Source organism: Heptranchias perlo, chromosome 32 (genome assembly GCF_035084215.1).
Source record: "Heptranchias perlo isolate sHepPer1 chromosome 32, sHepPer1.hap1, whole genome shotgun sequence".
NCBI lineage: Eukaryota > Metazoa > Chordata > Chondrichthyes > Hexanchiformes > Hexanchidae > Heptranchias > Heptranchias perlo.
Window position 1 is genome coordinate 19,088,603 of NC_090356.1, and position 14,652 is coordinate 19,103,254.

Consider the following 14,652-nt stretch of genomic DNA (forward strand, 5'->3'; position numbering starts at 1 on the left):
TTGTTCAAGTGTGACAGATTCTATTAGCTTTCCCACAACTGACAACAACACGACCAGTGTTAACGATCTTCATTGTCCATGATGACTGACCTGACAAATATTTCACCCCAAGAATCAGCCTGATCACGATTCTAAATGGCATGTGTATCTCTGGGAGATAACCATTTGTAAACTGAACCTGAACTTATATCCACAATAGAGCATAAAATAAAATAAATCCTTTGAAAGCCATATACATAAAAGTCCCAAAATGTTTAGGAAGAGAATTCCAGAGTGCAGGGATGTGGTGGGTGAAGGTCCTGCCATTAACGGTGAAGCAGGAAGAGAGGAGATGCATGGAGACCACCATCAGATCAGCAATGATGTAAACTAGGATGTGAAAATAGGAACAGGAGTAGGCCATTCAGCCCCTCGTGCCTGCTCCGCCATTTGATAAGATCATGGCTGATCTGTGATCCAACTCCATATACCTGCCTTTGGCCCATATCCCTTAATACCTTTTGGTTGCCAAAAAGCTATCTATCTCAGATTTAAATTTAGCAATTGAGCCAGAATCAATTGCCGTTTGCAGAAGAGAGTTCCAAACTTCTACCACCCTTTGTGTGTAGAAATGTTTTCTAATCTCGCTGGAACTGGAAAAAGCTGGAAAGTTAGGGTAGACCAAAGCTACGATGGTTGAGGATATTAAAGTTTTGTGCACAGGAGTCAGGGATCTTGCAGAGGTTGATGAGGACAAGGATTCCATTAAAACAAAAATTGGTAAAATCTTTCAGATTTGTTGCCTTAGGAATCTGGATAAAAAATAACAGGAAAAATTTCTAACATGAACCTACAAGCTAAGCCTTCATGGCTGTTATGCCTTTAGCAGTGTTAGTATGGACTCATTTTGGTCTGAGCAGATTCATACCAAGAACATGCTCACTCCTCAGGAACGCTTAACTCTATAAAACAAGACTGCGCAAGAGTTGAACACTGCTCGCATATCTGGGGAAGCTCTCCTGACACCACTTGCGCATTCCTGCACCGTTACCCTAAAAACTACATGGAACATTAAACACAATTCAAAATTTTTTTTTTTCCTTGACTATTTTCTCTTTCCTCCCCCCCCCCCCCCACCCCTGGAAGGTGCCAAATCCTTGTGGATGCACAGTTTTTATGGCTGCTAGTTGCCAACTAGTCCCTCACCTTGACCATTTATAAGTGGGCCAAGATAACGAATTCTAGACTTTTCCATGAACTTATAGAAGTCTATAAAATAATGAGGGGCATAGATAAGGTAGATAGTCAAAATCTTTTCCCAAAGGTAGAGGAGTCTATAACGAGGGGGCATAGATTTAAGGTGAGAGGGGAGAGATACAAAAGGGTCCAGAGGGGCAATTTTTTCACTCAAAGGGTGATGAGTGTCTGGAACGAGCTGCCAGAGGCAGTAGTAGAGGCGGGTACAATTTTGTCTTTTAAAAAGCATTTGGACAGTTACATGGGTAAGATGGGTATAGAGCGATATGGGCCAAGTGCAGGCAATTGGGACTAGCTTAGTGGTATAAACTGGGCGACATGGACATGTTGGGCCGAAGGGCCTGTTTCCATGTTGTAAACTTCTATGATTCTATGATTCTATTCTAAAATTATTAGTAATACCTGACTCTGCAGTGTATAATTTGAAATCATAGTTAGAAAAATATCTCCATCATACTGTACAATCAATTATTTTGTTATTTTATAAGTAAATTCAAATTCATGTTACTCATCCAATGTGAGAGTGAAGAAATTCCTTACGTAATGTTATTTTTGGCAATCTTTTTGCATATTAATATGTTCTCTCCTATCTGAAACGCTGACTCTTGCTGCGGTAGAGTTGTCTGGACGCTGGCAGCCCCCCAGGACCTCATCCAAGTGGCCATTCTCTATTCATGAGCCTAGATGGTGATTATTAGTAGCCTATTCAACCAAGGAAGGCATCACAGGTGAGTATGTTCTCGTCCTTAGACAATTTCCACACATGGATACTTTCCAGGAGGGGGGGTCACTAGATAATAATCAGGATCAGGAACCCTGGCTGATTTTTCCCTCCCTGGCTTGGATTGGCTGAGGATTGTGTAGCCCAAGGATACCTGGGCACGTGTGCATTCTCTGAAAGAACTGAACTGTGATCCAACACCCAACACACTTACAAACCTATTCCCCCAGGCAAACATACGGGGGTAAATTTTAACGGGGAGCTGGGAAGAGAGGGGGGGGGGGGGGAATTTCCTGACAGGAAACCCAGAAGTATGGGTTTCCCGGACGTCCTTACGATTCTGACATAAGGAGGTCTTTCAATTTTTTTCAGAAGGTTTCCTGCCCGGCAACCAGCCAGATTTATACGCTGGCTGTCAGTTGGACAGGAGAGCAGCCAGGGAGCAAATGTCAGCATTAAGTCTTAGATTTGGGGGGGGGGGTCATTGGGGCGAGTCATCGGGATCGGCAGTCATTGGAGGGTCATCGGGGGGGGTCACTCATCAGGGGCTCAGTCATGGGGGGGTCGGAGATCGTGGGGGGAGGGTCGGAGATGGTGGGGGGTGGTCGGAGATGGTGGGGGGAGGGTCGGAGATGGTGGGGGGAGGGTTGGAGATGGTGGGGGGAGGGTCGGAGATGGTGGGGGGAGGGGATCGGAGATGGCGGGGGTGGAGGGGATCGGACATGGCGGGGGGGGCAGGGTCGGTCGATCACGTGTGTGGAATCGTGGCAGGTAAGCTTGTTGGGCCTGGAGGAAACACTCCTGCTCCTCCTGGCTCACAAGCAGTGCAGTAAAGGCACTTACCTGTTGATCCGGGCCTTCCTGCTTCCTCTTATGTGGCAAGAATCAGAAAGCCCGGGAATCCCGGCCCCCAAGAGTTAAAAATAAAAAACTTATTAAAATGGAGGCCCGCAGCCTCCTTAAAAGATTTTATTAACTGACCCATTTCCTGAGAGCGGATTGGTCGCCCATTCCTCGACCCACCTCCATTAAAAACGGAAGTGGGCGGGATGGGGTTGGGTTCTACTTTTTTACAATTTTTACCTTCCCACCCGCCCTCAACCCACCCGTTCGTGGGGTTAAAATTTACCCCACTGTGTCAGCAGCTTTGGCATGCAACTTTACTTTGGGCCTGGAATTATCACTAGTGACATAGAAATGCATCAGAAGGCAGTTAAAAGAAAGACTGGGTGACTCTGGACTGTGAGCAGGGTAGTGTGTGTCTATAGGTTAGCCTCTGCCTGTGCTGAAACACTTTTTTTATATACTCTGCAGAGTGCTGTAAACCTTCACTATGTCCAAGCAAAGGACCGTGCGCCTGAAGTGTTGGAAACCCACCCAAGTAATTTATGTGCTGGGGACCGAACTCAGCATCGATGTTTACAAGTAAGTCAGCAAATTGATTTGACTACTTCCACCTCCATAAGATCATCTGCTCTGCCCGAACTTCAGCCCATCTGCTGCTGAAACCCTCATCCATGCCTTTCTCAGCTCTAGACACAACCATTCCAATGCTCTCCAGACGGCCTCCCATTCTCTCTCCAAAAACTTCACCTCATCCAAAATTCTGCTGCCTCCTTAAAAGATTTTACTGACTGATCCACCTCCTGAGATTTGGTTGGTTGCCCACCCCTCGACCCACCTCCGTTAAAACCAGAAGTGGGCCGGTTGGGGTCGGGTTTTACTTTTTTATAATTTTTATCTTTCCACCCGCCCCCAATCCCTCTGTTCATGGGGTTAAAATTTACCCCACTGTGTCAGCAGCTTTAGCATGCAACTTTACTTTGGGCCTGGAATTGTCACTAGACATAGAAATATTACAGAAAAATTTGAGGCTAAAAAATTGCGACCCAGTTGGGGCGATTTTGAACTGCTGGCCACCCATTTCTCGCCTGAGAAACGGGCGGCCAGAAATTGAAAAATTGGGGTGGGGGGCATCTCAGCTGATGTATTGATGTCCAAGGCCCATCTGCCTGATGCAATTTTCAGATGGGCCTGTACATGTACGAGCAGCCTGCCTGCCCACCTGAAATAGGTGAGAAGCTGCTTAAATATGAAAATCAAGGTATAAAAATTAAGGGACTAACCTGGCATTGCTTCTCATACACACATCCAAAACTGCTCGGGTTACAATTTATATATCCACACAGGCACACACTCGCATATGCCTATAGGTTGTCCTTAGGCTGTATTTCACACACCTATACATCTGTGTCAATTAATATCTACAAAAAAGAGTTGTGCACGTATCTAGTTGGCAACACATTGAAGGGTTATAAAATTATGTACAGACAGGGATGATTGAATGCTCTGAGCTATAAAAGCACCAGTCAGGGATGAATAATGCAGGATGCCAGGTGAGGCGATATTCTGGAGTTTTGCCTAATTTTTCTTTGGGGAAGAGCAAAGAAGAAATAAAAGTGACCATTTTACAATTAATTACAAATAGAATTACATAGAATTCACAGCATAGAAACAGGCCATTCTGCCCAAGCTGGCGTTTATGCTTCACACCCTCCCACCCCTCTTCATCTAACCCTATCAGCATATCCTTCTATTCCTTTCTCCCTCCTGTGTTTATATAACTTCCCCTTAAATGTGTGAACAATCATAGATAAGAGCTCTAATATTTGGAAACAGGTGTTTTTGTGAAAATGCTATGACACAAATAAGGAAGTTAGGCAACTGGGTTGCCGAAAGGAAGTAAAGTCTCAACTGTACTTTCAAGTTAAAGTAACTTTTCTTAGGGGTATACTTTATCCCTATTTATCCTGTGCTTTGTGGTTGGATCTCACCTTAGTTGTAGGTAAACATCTAAGGGATAATTTTCCAACTCTGCTGGGGGAGCACTGCCAGCCGAGAGTCCATTTTGGAAATTTGGGCTCACAAAATATATTATTTATGGTTAGAAAGTCATCAGACATTGCAGCATGTGCCTGAATTTCCAATATGTGCTCCTGGCAGGTGAGGCAGTGCAATGTAAAGTTGGAAAATTAACCTTGTAAAATCCCAAATCCAAAATGTACTTAGTAAACACTTAGGGAGGCACGGGCTAATTGCGACAGTCAGCACGGGCTAATTGCGACAGTCAGCACGGGCTAATTGCGACAGTCAGCACGAGCTAATTGCGACAGTCAGCACAGGCTGATTTATGAAAATTAAGACATTATATTAAAGGAAATGTAGCTTTATGGATGGAGGGATGACTACAGGGCACAAAACAAAACCTATGGTTACATGAAAATAAATTCAGAAAATGCTGGAAATACACAGGTCAGTCAGCATTTGTAAAAAGGTGGGTTATGATTTTTCAGGTGTGTATCCTAGAGTTAAATGTATCTCTTTTTGTTTTCTATTTCATAGTATCATAGTAGGAACAGCACAGGAGGAGGTCATTTGGCCCATCGTGCCTGTGCCGGCTCTTTGAGAGAGCTATACAATTAGCCCCATTCCCCTGCTTTTTCCCCATAGCCCTGTAAGTTTTTCCCTTCAAGTGCTTATCTATTCTCTTTTGAAAGTTACTATTGAGTCTGCTTCCACCAGCCTTTCAGGCAGTGCATTCCAGATCATTACAACTTGCTGCGTAAAAAAATGTTTCCTCATGTCGCCTCTGGCTCTTTTGCCGATCACCTTAAATCTGTGACCTCTGATTACCGACCCTTTTGCCACTGGAAACAGTTTCTCTTTATTTACTCTGTCAAAACTGTTCATGATTTTGAACACCTCTATCAAATCTCCTCTTATCCTTCTCTGTTCCAAGGAGAACAACCCCAGCTTCTCCAGTCTCTCCGCATAACTAAAGTCCCTCATCCCTGGTACCATTCTAGTAAATCTCTTCTGCACCCTCTCTAAGGCCTTGACATTCTTCCTAAAGTGTGGTGCCCAGAATTGACCACAATACTCCAGCTGAGGCCTAACCAGTGTTTTATAAAGGTTTAGTATATCTTCCTTGTTTTTGTACTTTGCCTCTATTAATAACACCCAGGATTCCATATGCTTTTTAACAGCCTTCTCAACTTGTCCTGCCACCTTCAAAGATTTGTGTTTGTGCACCCCCAGGTCTCTCTGTTCCTGCACCCTATTTAAAATTGTACCATTTAGTTTATATTGCCTCTCCTCATTCTTCCTACCAAAATGTGTCACTTAACACTTCTCTGGCTTAAATTTCATCTGCCATGTGTCTTCCCATTTCACCAGTCTGTCTATGTCCTCCTGAAGTCAATCCTTCACTTTGTTTACTACATTTCCAAGTTTCGTGTCATCTGCAAACTTCAAAATTACCCTCTATACCCAAGTCCAGGTCATTAATATATATCAAAAAGAGTATATAAATGAGTTGGACATAGGCACAAGAGGTATAACATCAATGTTTATTGATGATACCAAATTAGGGGGCATGGATAACTAAGAAAGAATATAGGAGATTGTAGGACAGCATAGACAGATTATTGGAGTGGGTAGATAAGTGGCTGATGTGGTTAAATGCAAAGAACTGTGAAGCAGTACATTTTGGGAAAAAATGGTGAAAGGAAGTATACCCTAAAAGGCAGGATCCTTTACAGAGTGGAAAACAGAAAGATCTAATGGTACAGAACATCTATAATAAGTTAAAATATTACGTCTGCACACACTTCCTGTCTGCACTACTTGATTTCCTGTTATCATAAAATGGCAGAGCTGCGCTGTCTCCAACTGTTGAATGAATGGCAAAGTGGATGTTCTGTTGCATGAGGTGAATGGGAGGAGACTTGACCTGATTGACACACCAGGGCTGCTCCCTCCCCAGATGACAGCAGTGTACCATGCCTGTCTACAGCACCTGCAATACATTGAAACAGATACAGGAAAAGATGACACATTTTAAGGTATCTGACAAGGTAAAACTAACCGACAGTAGATGGCACATGCTGCAAAATCTTATTTCTCAACTTGTTCCATATTTACTGTTCTCCTAAGCCAAATCTGGGGCCTTAATGAGGTTTGTACATGAAATGGGCACAATCTTCAGCTCAATAATAATACAAGATTGGGGAACTGCAGCCCTGAAAGAAATAGTAAGGTACTCCATTCCCAAATCCCTGCTTCCTCTGCTCCAGGTGTACTCCTGTTTTTGAAGGTAATCAATCCCCTCTGGGATCCACTACCTGTTTCATAAAGGTTTGGGGCCATTCAAAAGACCTCACTAGGACTCGCGTCAGCTGATAAGTTCTCTGCTGGGGTCAAGTAAGGACAGAATGAGTGGAACACCCTCTTGATGAGGTGGGGGGTGGGGTGGGGAGGTAAGCAGAAGAACCCCCACTGGCATTTCCCAGCCTCCTCTCCACAGGTTGGATTCCCAACAGAACTGGGTTCTGCCCTATTTTAACTTACACCTCCTCAGATAGAAAAATAATACAAAACCTTTTACTAACCCTCCTAATAATATTGAATATGGACAAGTATCATTACCATAAACGTTAGACTATATTCTTTATGCAACAATCAAATTAAAGTGACTACCAAAATCCCATTGACAAATGTCTCCTGATTTTTATTTCCAATGGAAGAATTAGAGGGGGCAAGACTGTTTTTGTGAAAGAATGAGGAGTTGGATGGAGTTCAGTGTCCTGAGGCCTAGATTAGGCTGAAGAAAAAAGTTGAAAATTTAGCCCTGTGTAAAAGATAAAAAAACAAAAATCATAGATAATGCAGAAAGTTATTAATTATGCATACCTGGTATAGAACTTGGCTGCTTGTTTAGCTTGAAACAATCCCACTTTATTGTAGCCGGACTTGTAGAAACAGAGTTACTGCAGCAGCCTTAGGGTGGAATGTGCATTTGTGTGGAATCTGCTGAGCGTGACTGTGAATGGGTAGGGACAGTCTGTCAGTGTCATTTTGACAGCAGGATGCTCCAATCTGCTGGCATTTTACACTATTGTACGAAGTCAAAATCTACCCCCCTACCCCACCAGGTTTTAGGAGAGAATTAAAAGGGGCAGGTGTATCATCTTCGAAAGATTTGCCAACCAATTTGTAGCAAGGAGAAAGCAAGGAATGAGCAGTAATCTAGTGTCAGAGGAACAGACAGTGCAGGCTGGAATATAGAGCTGAAGGAGATTGCTCAGATAGGATGCGTCAAGACCATGGAGGAATTTGAAAAAAAGGATGAGGGGTCTGAAATTGATATGAGGGTAGGAGCTTAGCAAGAGCAGGGGTGATGGCCAATCAGCCCCTCAAGCCTGCTCCACCATTCAATTAGATCATGGCTTCTTGGTAGGAAGAATAAAGAGGCCACATACCGCTTGGATAATAAGAATCTAAATGGGGTAGAGGAGCAAAGGGTTCTTTTGTATTTACATGGCTTCCCTCAAGTTTCCTCGTGCCTCTGCAGCTGTCCCGTGGTCCGCCTGCCGAGTTGCCATTAGCCTCATATGAATGTCAAAAGTGAGAGCCAGTGGCGAAGCAACTCTGAGTTTCCTGTATTTGGAGCGTTGTTACACCAGGGTAAGTTAGACACAGTTTGGTGAGGTGCAGAAGCTGTCAGTATCAGCTGTTGAAGGCGGAAGTGAGGACTTCCTGAAACACAAGAGGCTGAAGATCTTTCAATACAGATTTCTGCAGCTAGGAAACAATTTTTAAGCAGTTTTTTTTTGCCATTCTGCCTAGAGCCACCTTCTGACTCTTTTTCACAAGGTCGGACCAGCAGCTTCCCACACCCTCTTCCATCCCTTACCCAGCATTTGGGCTTCTCAGAAGCAGGTATGACATTTCTTGTGGGCACCTGTTCTTGTGCTTCTTCTAGGTGCTGTCTGAGGGTCAGAATTGCAGGAGATGGTTAGCTCCTCATGTTGTACAGAAGGGTCAACAGACTGATGTGGCCCTCATCTCATAACAGCTGGCACCTGGCACGGAGCCACTGCTGACTACATCTCTGGAGGGTGCCCCTGGGCAGCCTTGTCTTGCCTCCCAAGTTCCACTTATCTGGTGCTGCGAGGGGGATGGCTGGAGGCCTGGCACGTGCTGCTATCCAATTGCTGTGGTGGATCTGCAGGAAAGGAGGGTAGAAGCCATGAATAGGTGAGCATCACCCCCTTGGGATTAAGGAGACAGTGAAAGGAGTGGAAGGTTGTGTCTGTGTGGTGCTTCAAAGGGATGCCATGGTGACAATGCAGATGCTCAGTCAGTAACCTGGATCTAGAAAGATGCTGCCGAGCACAGCATCTCGCCTGGCAAGTTCTGAGTGCCACCCCACGAGCTGCATGGCCTTGAACTGGAAAGAGGTAAGGTACCTAAGGTTGGGGAAGCCCCCCCCCCCACCAGTGGCTTGCCTGTGGTGGCCATTGCATTCCAATTTGTCGTGCAAGAAGATCGAGTGATTGAGGGTAAGGCTAGCAGTTGAGGAGTGTGCACCATGTGTCATGGGAAAAGTGAAGTAAGAGATGTGGGCATGTGAGGGTATTAAAATGGAGGAAGGGGTTTTTGGGTTGTGAAAGTAAGTAATTGGTGTGATGGATGCTGAGTAGCCATATTGCATGATGCTGAGTTGGAGCCCCGCCGCCCCCCCAACTTAGCCAAAGAGCATTGTGAAGAGTTAGTTATGGAAGTGTTGCATTAAGAGGGTGAAGAGTGTGTTGGTGCCCAGGATGGGCAAGGAAGGAAAGGGAAAGGTGTGCAGTGTGCTAACTTGCCTGCCCTGCTGAGGATGTGGAACATTTTGCAACTCTGTTCTGTAGTCTTGGGGTGAGATGGTTGACAGTCATTGCCAGTACCACCTCCCATTGGGTGGCACAAGTGATAATTCTGGGTGACTTGGTGGCACCACATCCAGGAGTCTCTTTGTCCTGCCTTAAATGCCCTCCAAGAGTGCTCGGAGGACTGAATGAATGAAATTGTGCATTCTTCGCCTCTGACTTGGTGGCATACCCTGTTACCCCTGTTACAGATGGCTGTTGAGTGTTCATAATTTTGTCCGAGTGTAATAAAAATGTTGATAAAACATGCAGTGAAGTAATTTGAGAGAGAAAGGAAAGAGCCAAGCACTGTTCCTGTCTTACCTGCTTGTCTCCAGTGTGTTGTTGAACAGCACAAGCTGAACAGTGCATTTAAAAGGCTGCACCAAAATTTCCTGCTGGTTCAGCTGCTTGCAATGGTTTTACACTAATGCCTGTACCAATGGTTATGCAAATGTGAAGACCCAGAAAATTTGCATAAAGCTCCCTCTTTAGGCCATCAGCAGCACATCACTTTTTTTTAATGGTGCAACAGTGGTGTGACTCATTTCAAGGCATTGCAACCCCTCAGATAATGAAGCAGTCCATGCCCGCATGCAGCAAGACCTGGACAATATCCAGGCTTGGGCTGATAAGTGTCAAGTAACATTCGCGTCAGACAAGTGCCAGGCAATGACCATCTCCAACAGAGAGAATCTAAACCACCTGCCCATGACATTCAACAGCATTACCTTTGTCGAATCCCCCACCATCATCATCCTGGGGGTCACCATTGACCAGAAACTTAACTGGACCAGCCATATAAATACTGTGGCTACAAGAGCAGGTCAGAGGCTGGGTATTCTGTGGCGAGTGACTCACCTCCTGACTCCCCAAAGCCTTTCCACCATCATCAAGGCACAAGTCAGGAGTGTGATGGAATACTCTCCACTTGCCTGGATGAGTGCAGCTCCAACAACAATCAAGAAGCCCGACACCATCCAGGACAAAGCAGCCCGCTTGATCGGCACCCCATCCACCACCCTAAATATTCACTCCCTCCACCACCGGCGCACTGTGGCTGCATTGTGTACCATCCACGGGATGCACTGCAGCAACTCGCCAAGGCTTCTTCGACAGCACCTCCCAAACCCACGACCTCTGCCACCTAGAAGGACAAGGGCAGCAGGCACATGGGAACAACACCACCTGCACGTTCCCCTCCAAGTCACACACCATCCTGACTTGGAAATATATTGCTGTTCCTTCATCGTCGCTGGGTCAAAATCCTGGAACTCCCTTCCTAACAGCACTGTGGGAGAAGCTTCACCACACGGACTGCAGCGGTTCAAGAAGGTGGCTCACCACCACCTTCTCAAGGGCAATTAGGGATGGGCAATAAATGCTGGCCTTGCCAGCAATGCCCATATCCCATGAATGAATAAAATAATTCTAGGCCAAACTGTAATAATATTGTAGAAAGGTGTAAAAGGAGAATAAGTGATGAGAGCTACTGATTATATTATGGAATGTTGCACCTCCAGGCAGTTAGAAGTCTGGGTGACTCTGGACTGTGAGCAGGGTAGTGTGTGTCTATAGGTTATGCCTGTGCTGAAACACTTTTTTTGCTCTGCAGAGTGCTGTAAACCTTCACTATGTCCAAGCAAAGGACCGTGCGCCTGAAGTGTGGGAAACCCACCCAAGTAATTTATGTGCTGGGGACCGAACTCAGCATCGACGTTTACAAGTAAGTCAGCAAATTGATTTGACTACTTTCATCTCCATAAGATCATCCGCTGTGCCCAAACTTCAGCCCATCTGCTGCTGAAACCCTCACCCATGCCTTTCTCAGCTCTAGACACAACTATTCCAATGCTCTCCAGACGGCCTCCCATTCGCTCTCCAAAAACTTCACCTCATCCAAAACTCTGCTGCCTATATCATATCCCACACCAAGTCCCACTCACTCATCAACCCTAGGATTGGCTCTCAGTTGCCTAATACTTCAAATTTAAAATTTTCATCCTAGTGTTTAAATCCTTTCATGGCTTTACCCTCTCTATCAGTATAACCTCCTCTAACTGTACAACTCCCTCCCCCACGAATCTCTGTTCCTCTAACTCTGGTCTCTTGTACATTCTCCACTCCATTAGTGACAATGCCTTCAACCGCCTTGGTCCCAAGCTCTGGGGGGAGAATGAGGCAAGGCGAGTCGAGAAGAGAGGAAGGAAGTGAGAGGGAGAATGGAGGGAGGCAAGAGAGGAGAGGGAGGGGAGGGGATAAGTGGACAGGGAGGGGAACAGAGAGGGTGGAAAAGGGAGGGGAAGAAAGGAGTATGGGGAGAGAGTGTGTGGGAGAGGGGATGATGTTGGGGAGAGGAGGAAGATGGCGAAGGTAGAATGGGGAGAGGAGAAAAGAGAGGGGGACGTGGTGGGGGTCAGGGGGAGGAGGAGTTTGCTGCTCTCAGATCAGTGTCACAACTGGAAAATCTACTATTTAGTCCCAACTAGTGCAGAATTGGGGCATTTTTAACCTGTGGGCCCACTGAACTCATTTCATGTAGGGCCCTTACAGTCAGCATAATTCCTTCTTTTATTGATCAAATAACTGAAATAGATTCATCATTTGAATAAAGTAACTAATTACCTAGACTTAAATATTTTCTCTTTTCCTCCAGACCATCACCTCTAGGATCCCAGACATTTGAAGTCCGCTCCAGTCCTGGTGTCAAATGTTTCATTTCAGATCAACATAATGTAACCATGGTAGCTGAACATGCAACAAGATGGGCCCTCAACAAAGGGACCTTGCTTCTGGTCACTATGGAAAAAACAAGCAATTATGTCAGTGATAGCAAGGTAATATTGTAATACCTCTGCAGAAATGCCTTTTTTGGGGTCTGTTATTAAGATTATTATTTTTTCATTACATCTCTATGACGCACTATGGGATGTGTTTTTACTTTAAGGTGCTATATAAATGCAAGTTGTTGTTGCTGTAGTAATAGTGAATTATAGTTTATGTCAAAATAGGGAATGGAAGTGTTTCAGTTTGGGCTTTCTCCAAAACCGCATTCCTCATTCAACTGTCTGGACAAGTTTCTGAAACCTGTTTCTTTATTCTCTGCTGCACTGAGTTTGTGTAACTTGAGTCTAACAATGAACCTGATCATGGTGAGTTGTTCACTAGAGGCTACGCCGATTAGAACTTCAGGGTTATTTACAATTTCTTAAAAAATATAATCTGGAGCATAAAAATTAGGCACAATACTAAATAGCGCAATGTTTGTAGGAGAGAATGGAAATCACTTCACAAGCAATCAATATAACCATTCAGAATGCTGCCTCTAGCATTCCAGGAAGTCTCTTAGAATGGAACAGTTTCTTTAGATGAATCAGATGAGTCTTATCTGATTCTTTGGTAAATATGGATAAATTTGCTAATCCTGTGCTCCCAGTGGGGAGTTGCGCTCAAATGGAGTGTGAGGTGGATAATCAGGGTTATAGTATTGTAGCCCTGTCCTTGACTTGTGCTCCCTTCAAGTGTAAGTCTCTGCTGAAAGCACGGGATCACCAAATTTTTCTTTCAATACAGTCTCAAAGTGTATCGTTTGAGATGAGATGTTACATGTAGAATATGTGAGCCTCAAACACCCACAGAACCTGGTTTGTCCTTGGGAAGAATTCATAGGGTAAATTTAGTGCTTCTGTAGTCCCAGCAGGGAGCCACACCCGAAGGGAGCAGTGAACTTGGTGCTCGGAAAAACAGCCCATCGTGTGACTGTGTTAGCTCTGCAACTAGAGCTATTGTAATTTTACAATCCTTTTATATTCAATGTTCCTGTCCGCATGACCGAAACTTCAGCAAACAGTCTCCTGAGTGCAGCAGGATTATTTCTCCAGCAAAATGCAATGAGTGGAGAATAGTTACATAATACAAATTATGTGTCTAAAATCAATCCCAGTTACAGCAGTGCGGTCTCCAGACGTGAGTGACAGGAGAATTATCCAATCATCTCCATTCTGGCCAGGATTTGTAGTGTCACTATATGCAGCCATTACAGTATTGTTGCCCTCTTCGTGTGCAGCTCCCTGTTGGGAGCGCGGGATTGTTTAATTCATCCTTAAATGTCATACACCCTTTTTTCTTTGAAGACATTGCTGTCAATCAATCGTGATCAAAGAAACAATACCAGGAAGGCAACATGGAAAGCAAGTGAGAAATTTCATGCACATTGTCTGAAATTCAAGCACCAATACCCGCTAGAACCTTTTTAATATACAATCCAATTCACACTTAGATCAAAGCATCTTAACTGATTCCTTATCAAAAGAAATTAGCCCTTTCTTGCAGCCTGACTGAAGTGAATGGGTTAATGCCAGAGTTAAAATTATGCCAATTAGAGTAATTCAAGCTAATGTCTAACATTTCTGGAATCTGGAATGCACTGCCTGAAAGGGTGGTGGAAGAAGATTCAACAGTAACTTTCAAAAAGGAATTGGATATTTACTTGAAAAGCAAAAATTTGCAGGGCTATGGGACTAATTGGATAGCTCTTTCAAAGAGCCGGCATGGGCATGATGGGCCGAATAGCCTCCTTTTGTGCTGTATGATTCTATGATTTTATGAATTAAACAATTGAAGAGTCAACCTAGGCTGATCTTGTGGACCTCCACTGGCATGTTCAAAGCAGCACCAGCATAGGGGGCAAGACTAATTGTTCCTAATCTTATGCCTGATCTCTTCCTGTAGGTTACGGTTACATTTTACGGAGAAAAGCTGGAAAGTCCCATTGACAAGATAATCGTCCAGCTCACTGCCGTCAGTAAGTGATTTACACTCAGGTTAAACAAAGTTTGTTCACGAGGAGGTAGTCTAATAGTAATACTGCTGTACTGAAAGCAATTAGTCCTGGTACAAGAAAATAATACATCAGATAAAAGGCAATAATTCAAGCCAATGTGG

At 44.5% G+C, this 14,652-nt stretch overlaps 1 protein-coding gene across 7 annotated transcripts in view; it reads left to right on the forward strand.

Moving 5' to 3' along the window:
* The window catches only part of LOC137301124 (protein-arginine deiminase type-2-like), a 40,721-nt gene that overhangs the window by 6,978 nt on the left and 19,091 nt on the right, over nt 1-14,652 (forward strand). For 3 of the 7 annotated variants that reach the window (XM_067970550.1, XM_067970552.1, XM_067970556.1), the window contains exons 2-6: nt 1,854-1,964; nt 3,272-3,382; nt 11,324-11,434; nt 12,365-12,545; nt 14,440-14,512. In XM_067970550.1, coding sequence (XP_067826651.1) covers nt 11,343-11,434; nt 12,365-12,545; nt 14,440-14,512 — 346 coding nt within the window. In that variant the 5' untranslated portion in view covers nt 1,854-1,964; nt 3,272-3,382; nt 11,324-11,342. Of the gene's footprint in view, nt 1-1,853; nt 1,965-3,271; nt 3,383-5,194; nt 5,270-8,568; nt 8,738-11,323; nt 11,435-12,364; nt 12,546-14,439; nt 14,513-14,652 lie in introns of those variants that run through there. The other 4 variants (XM_067970551.1, XM_067970553.1, XM_067970555.1 and 1 more) reach the window with 4 other exon arrangements.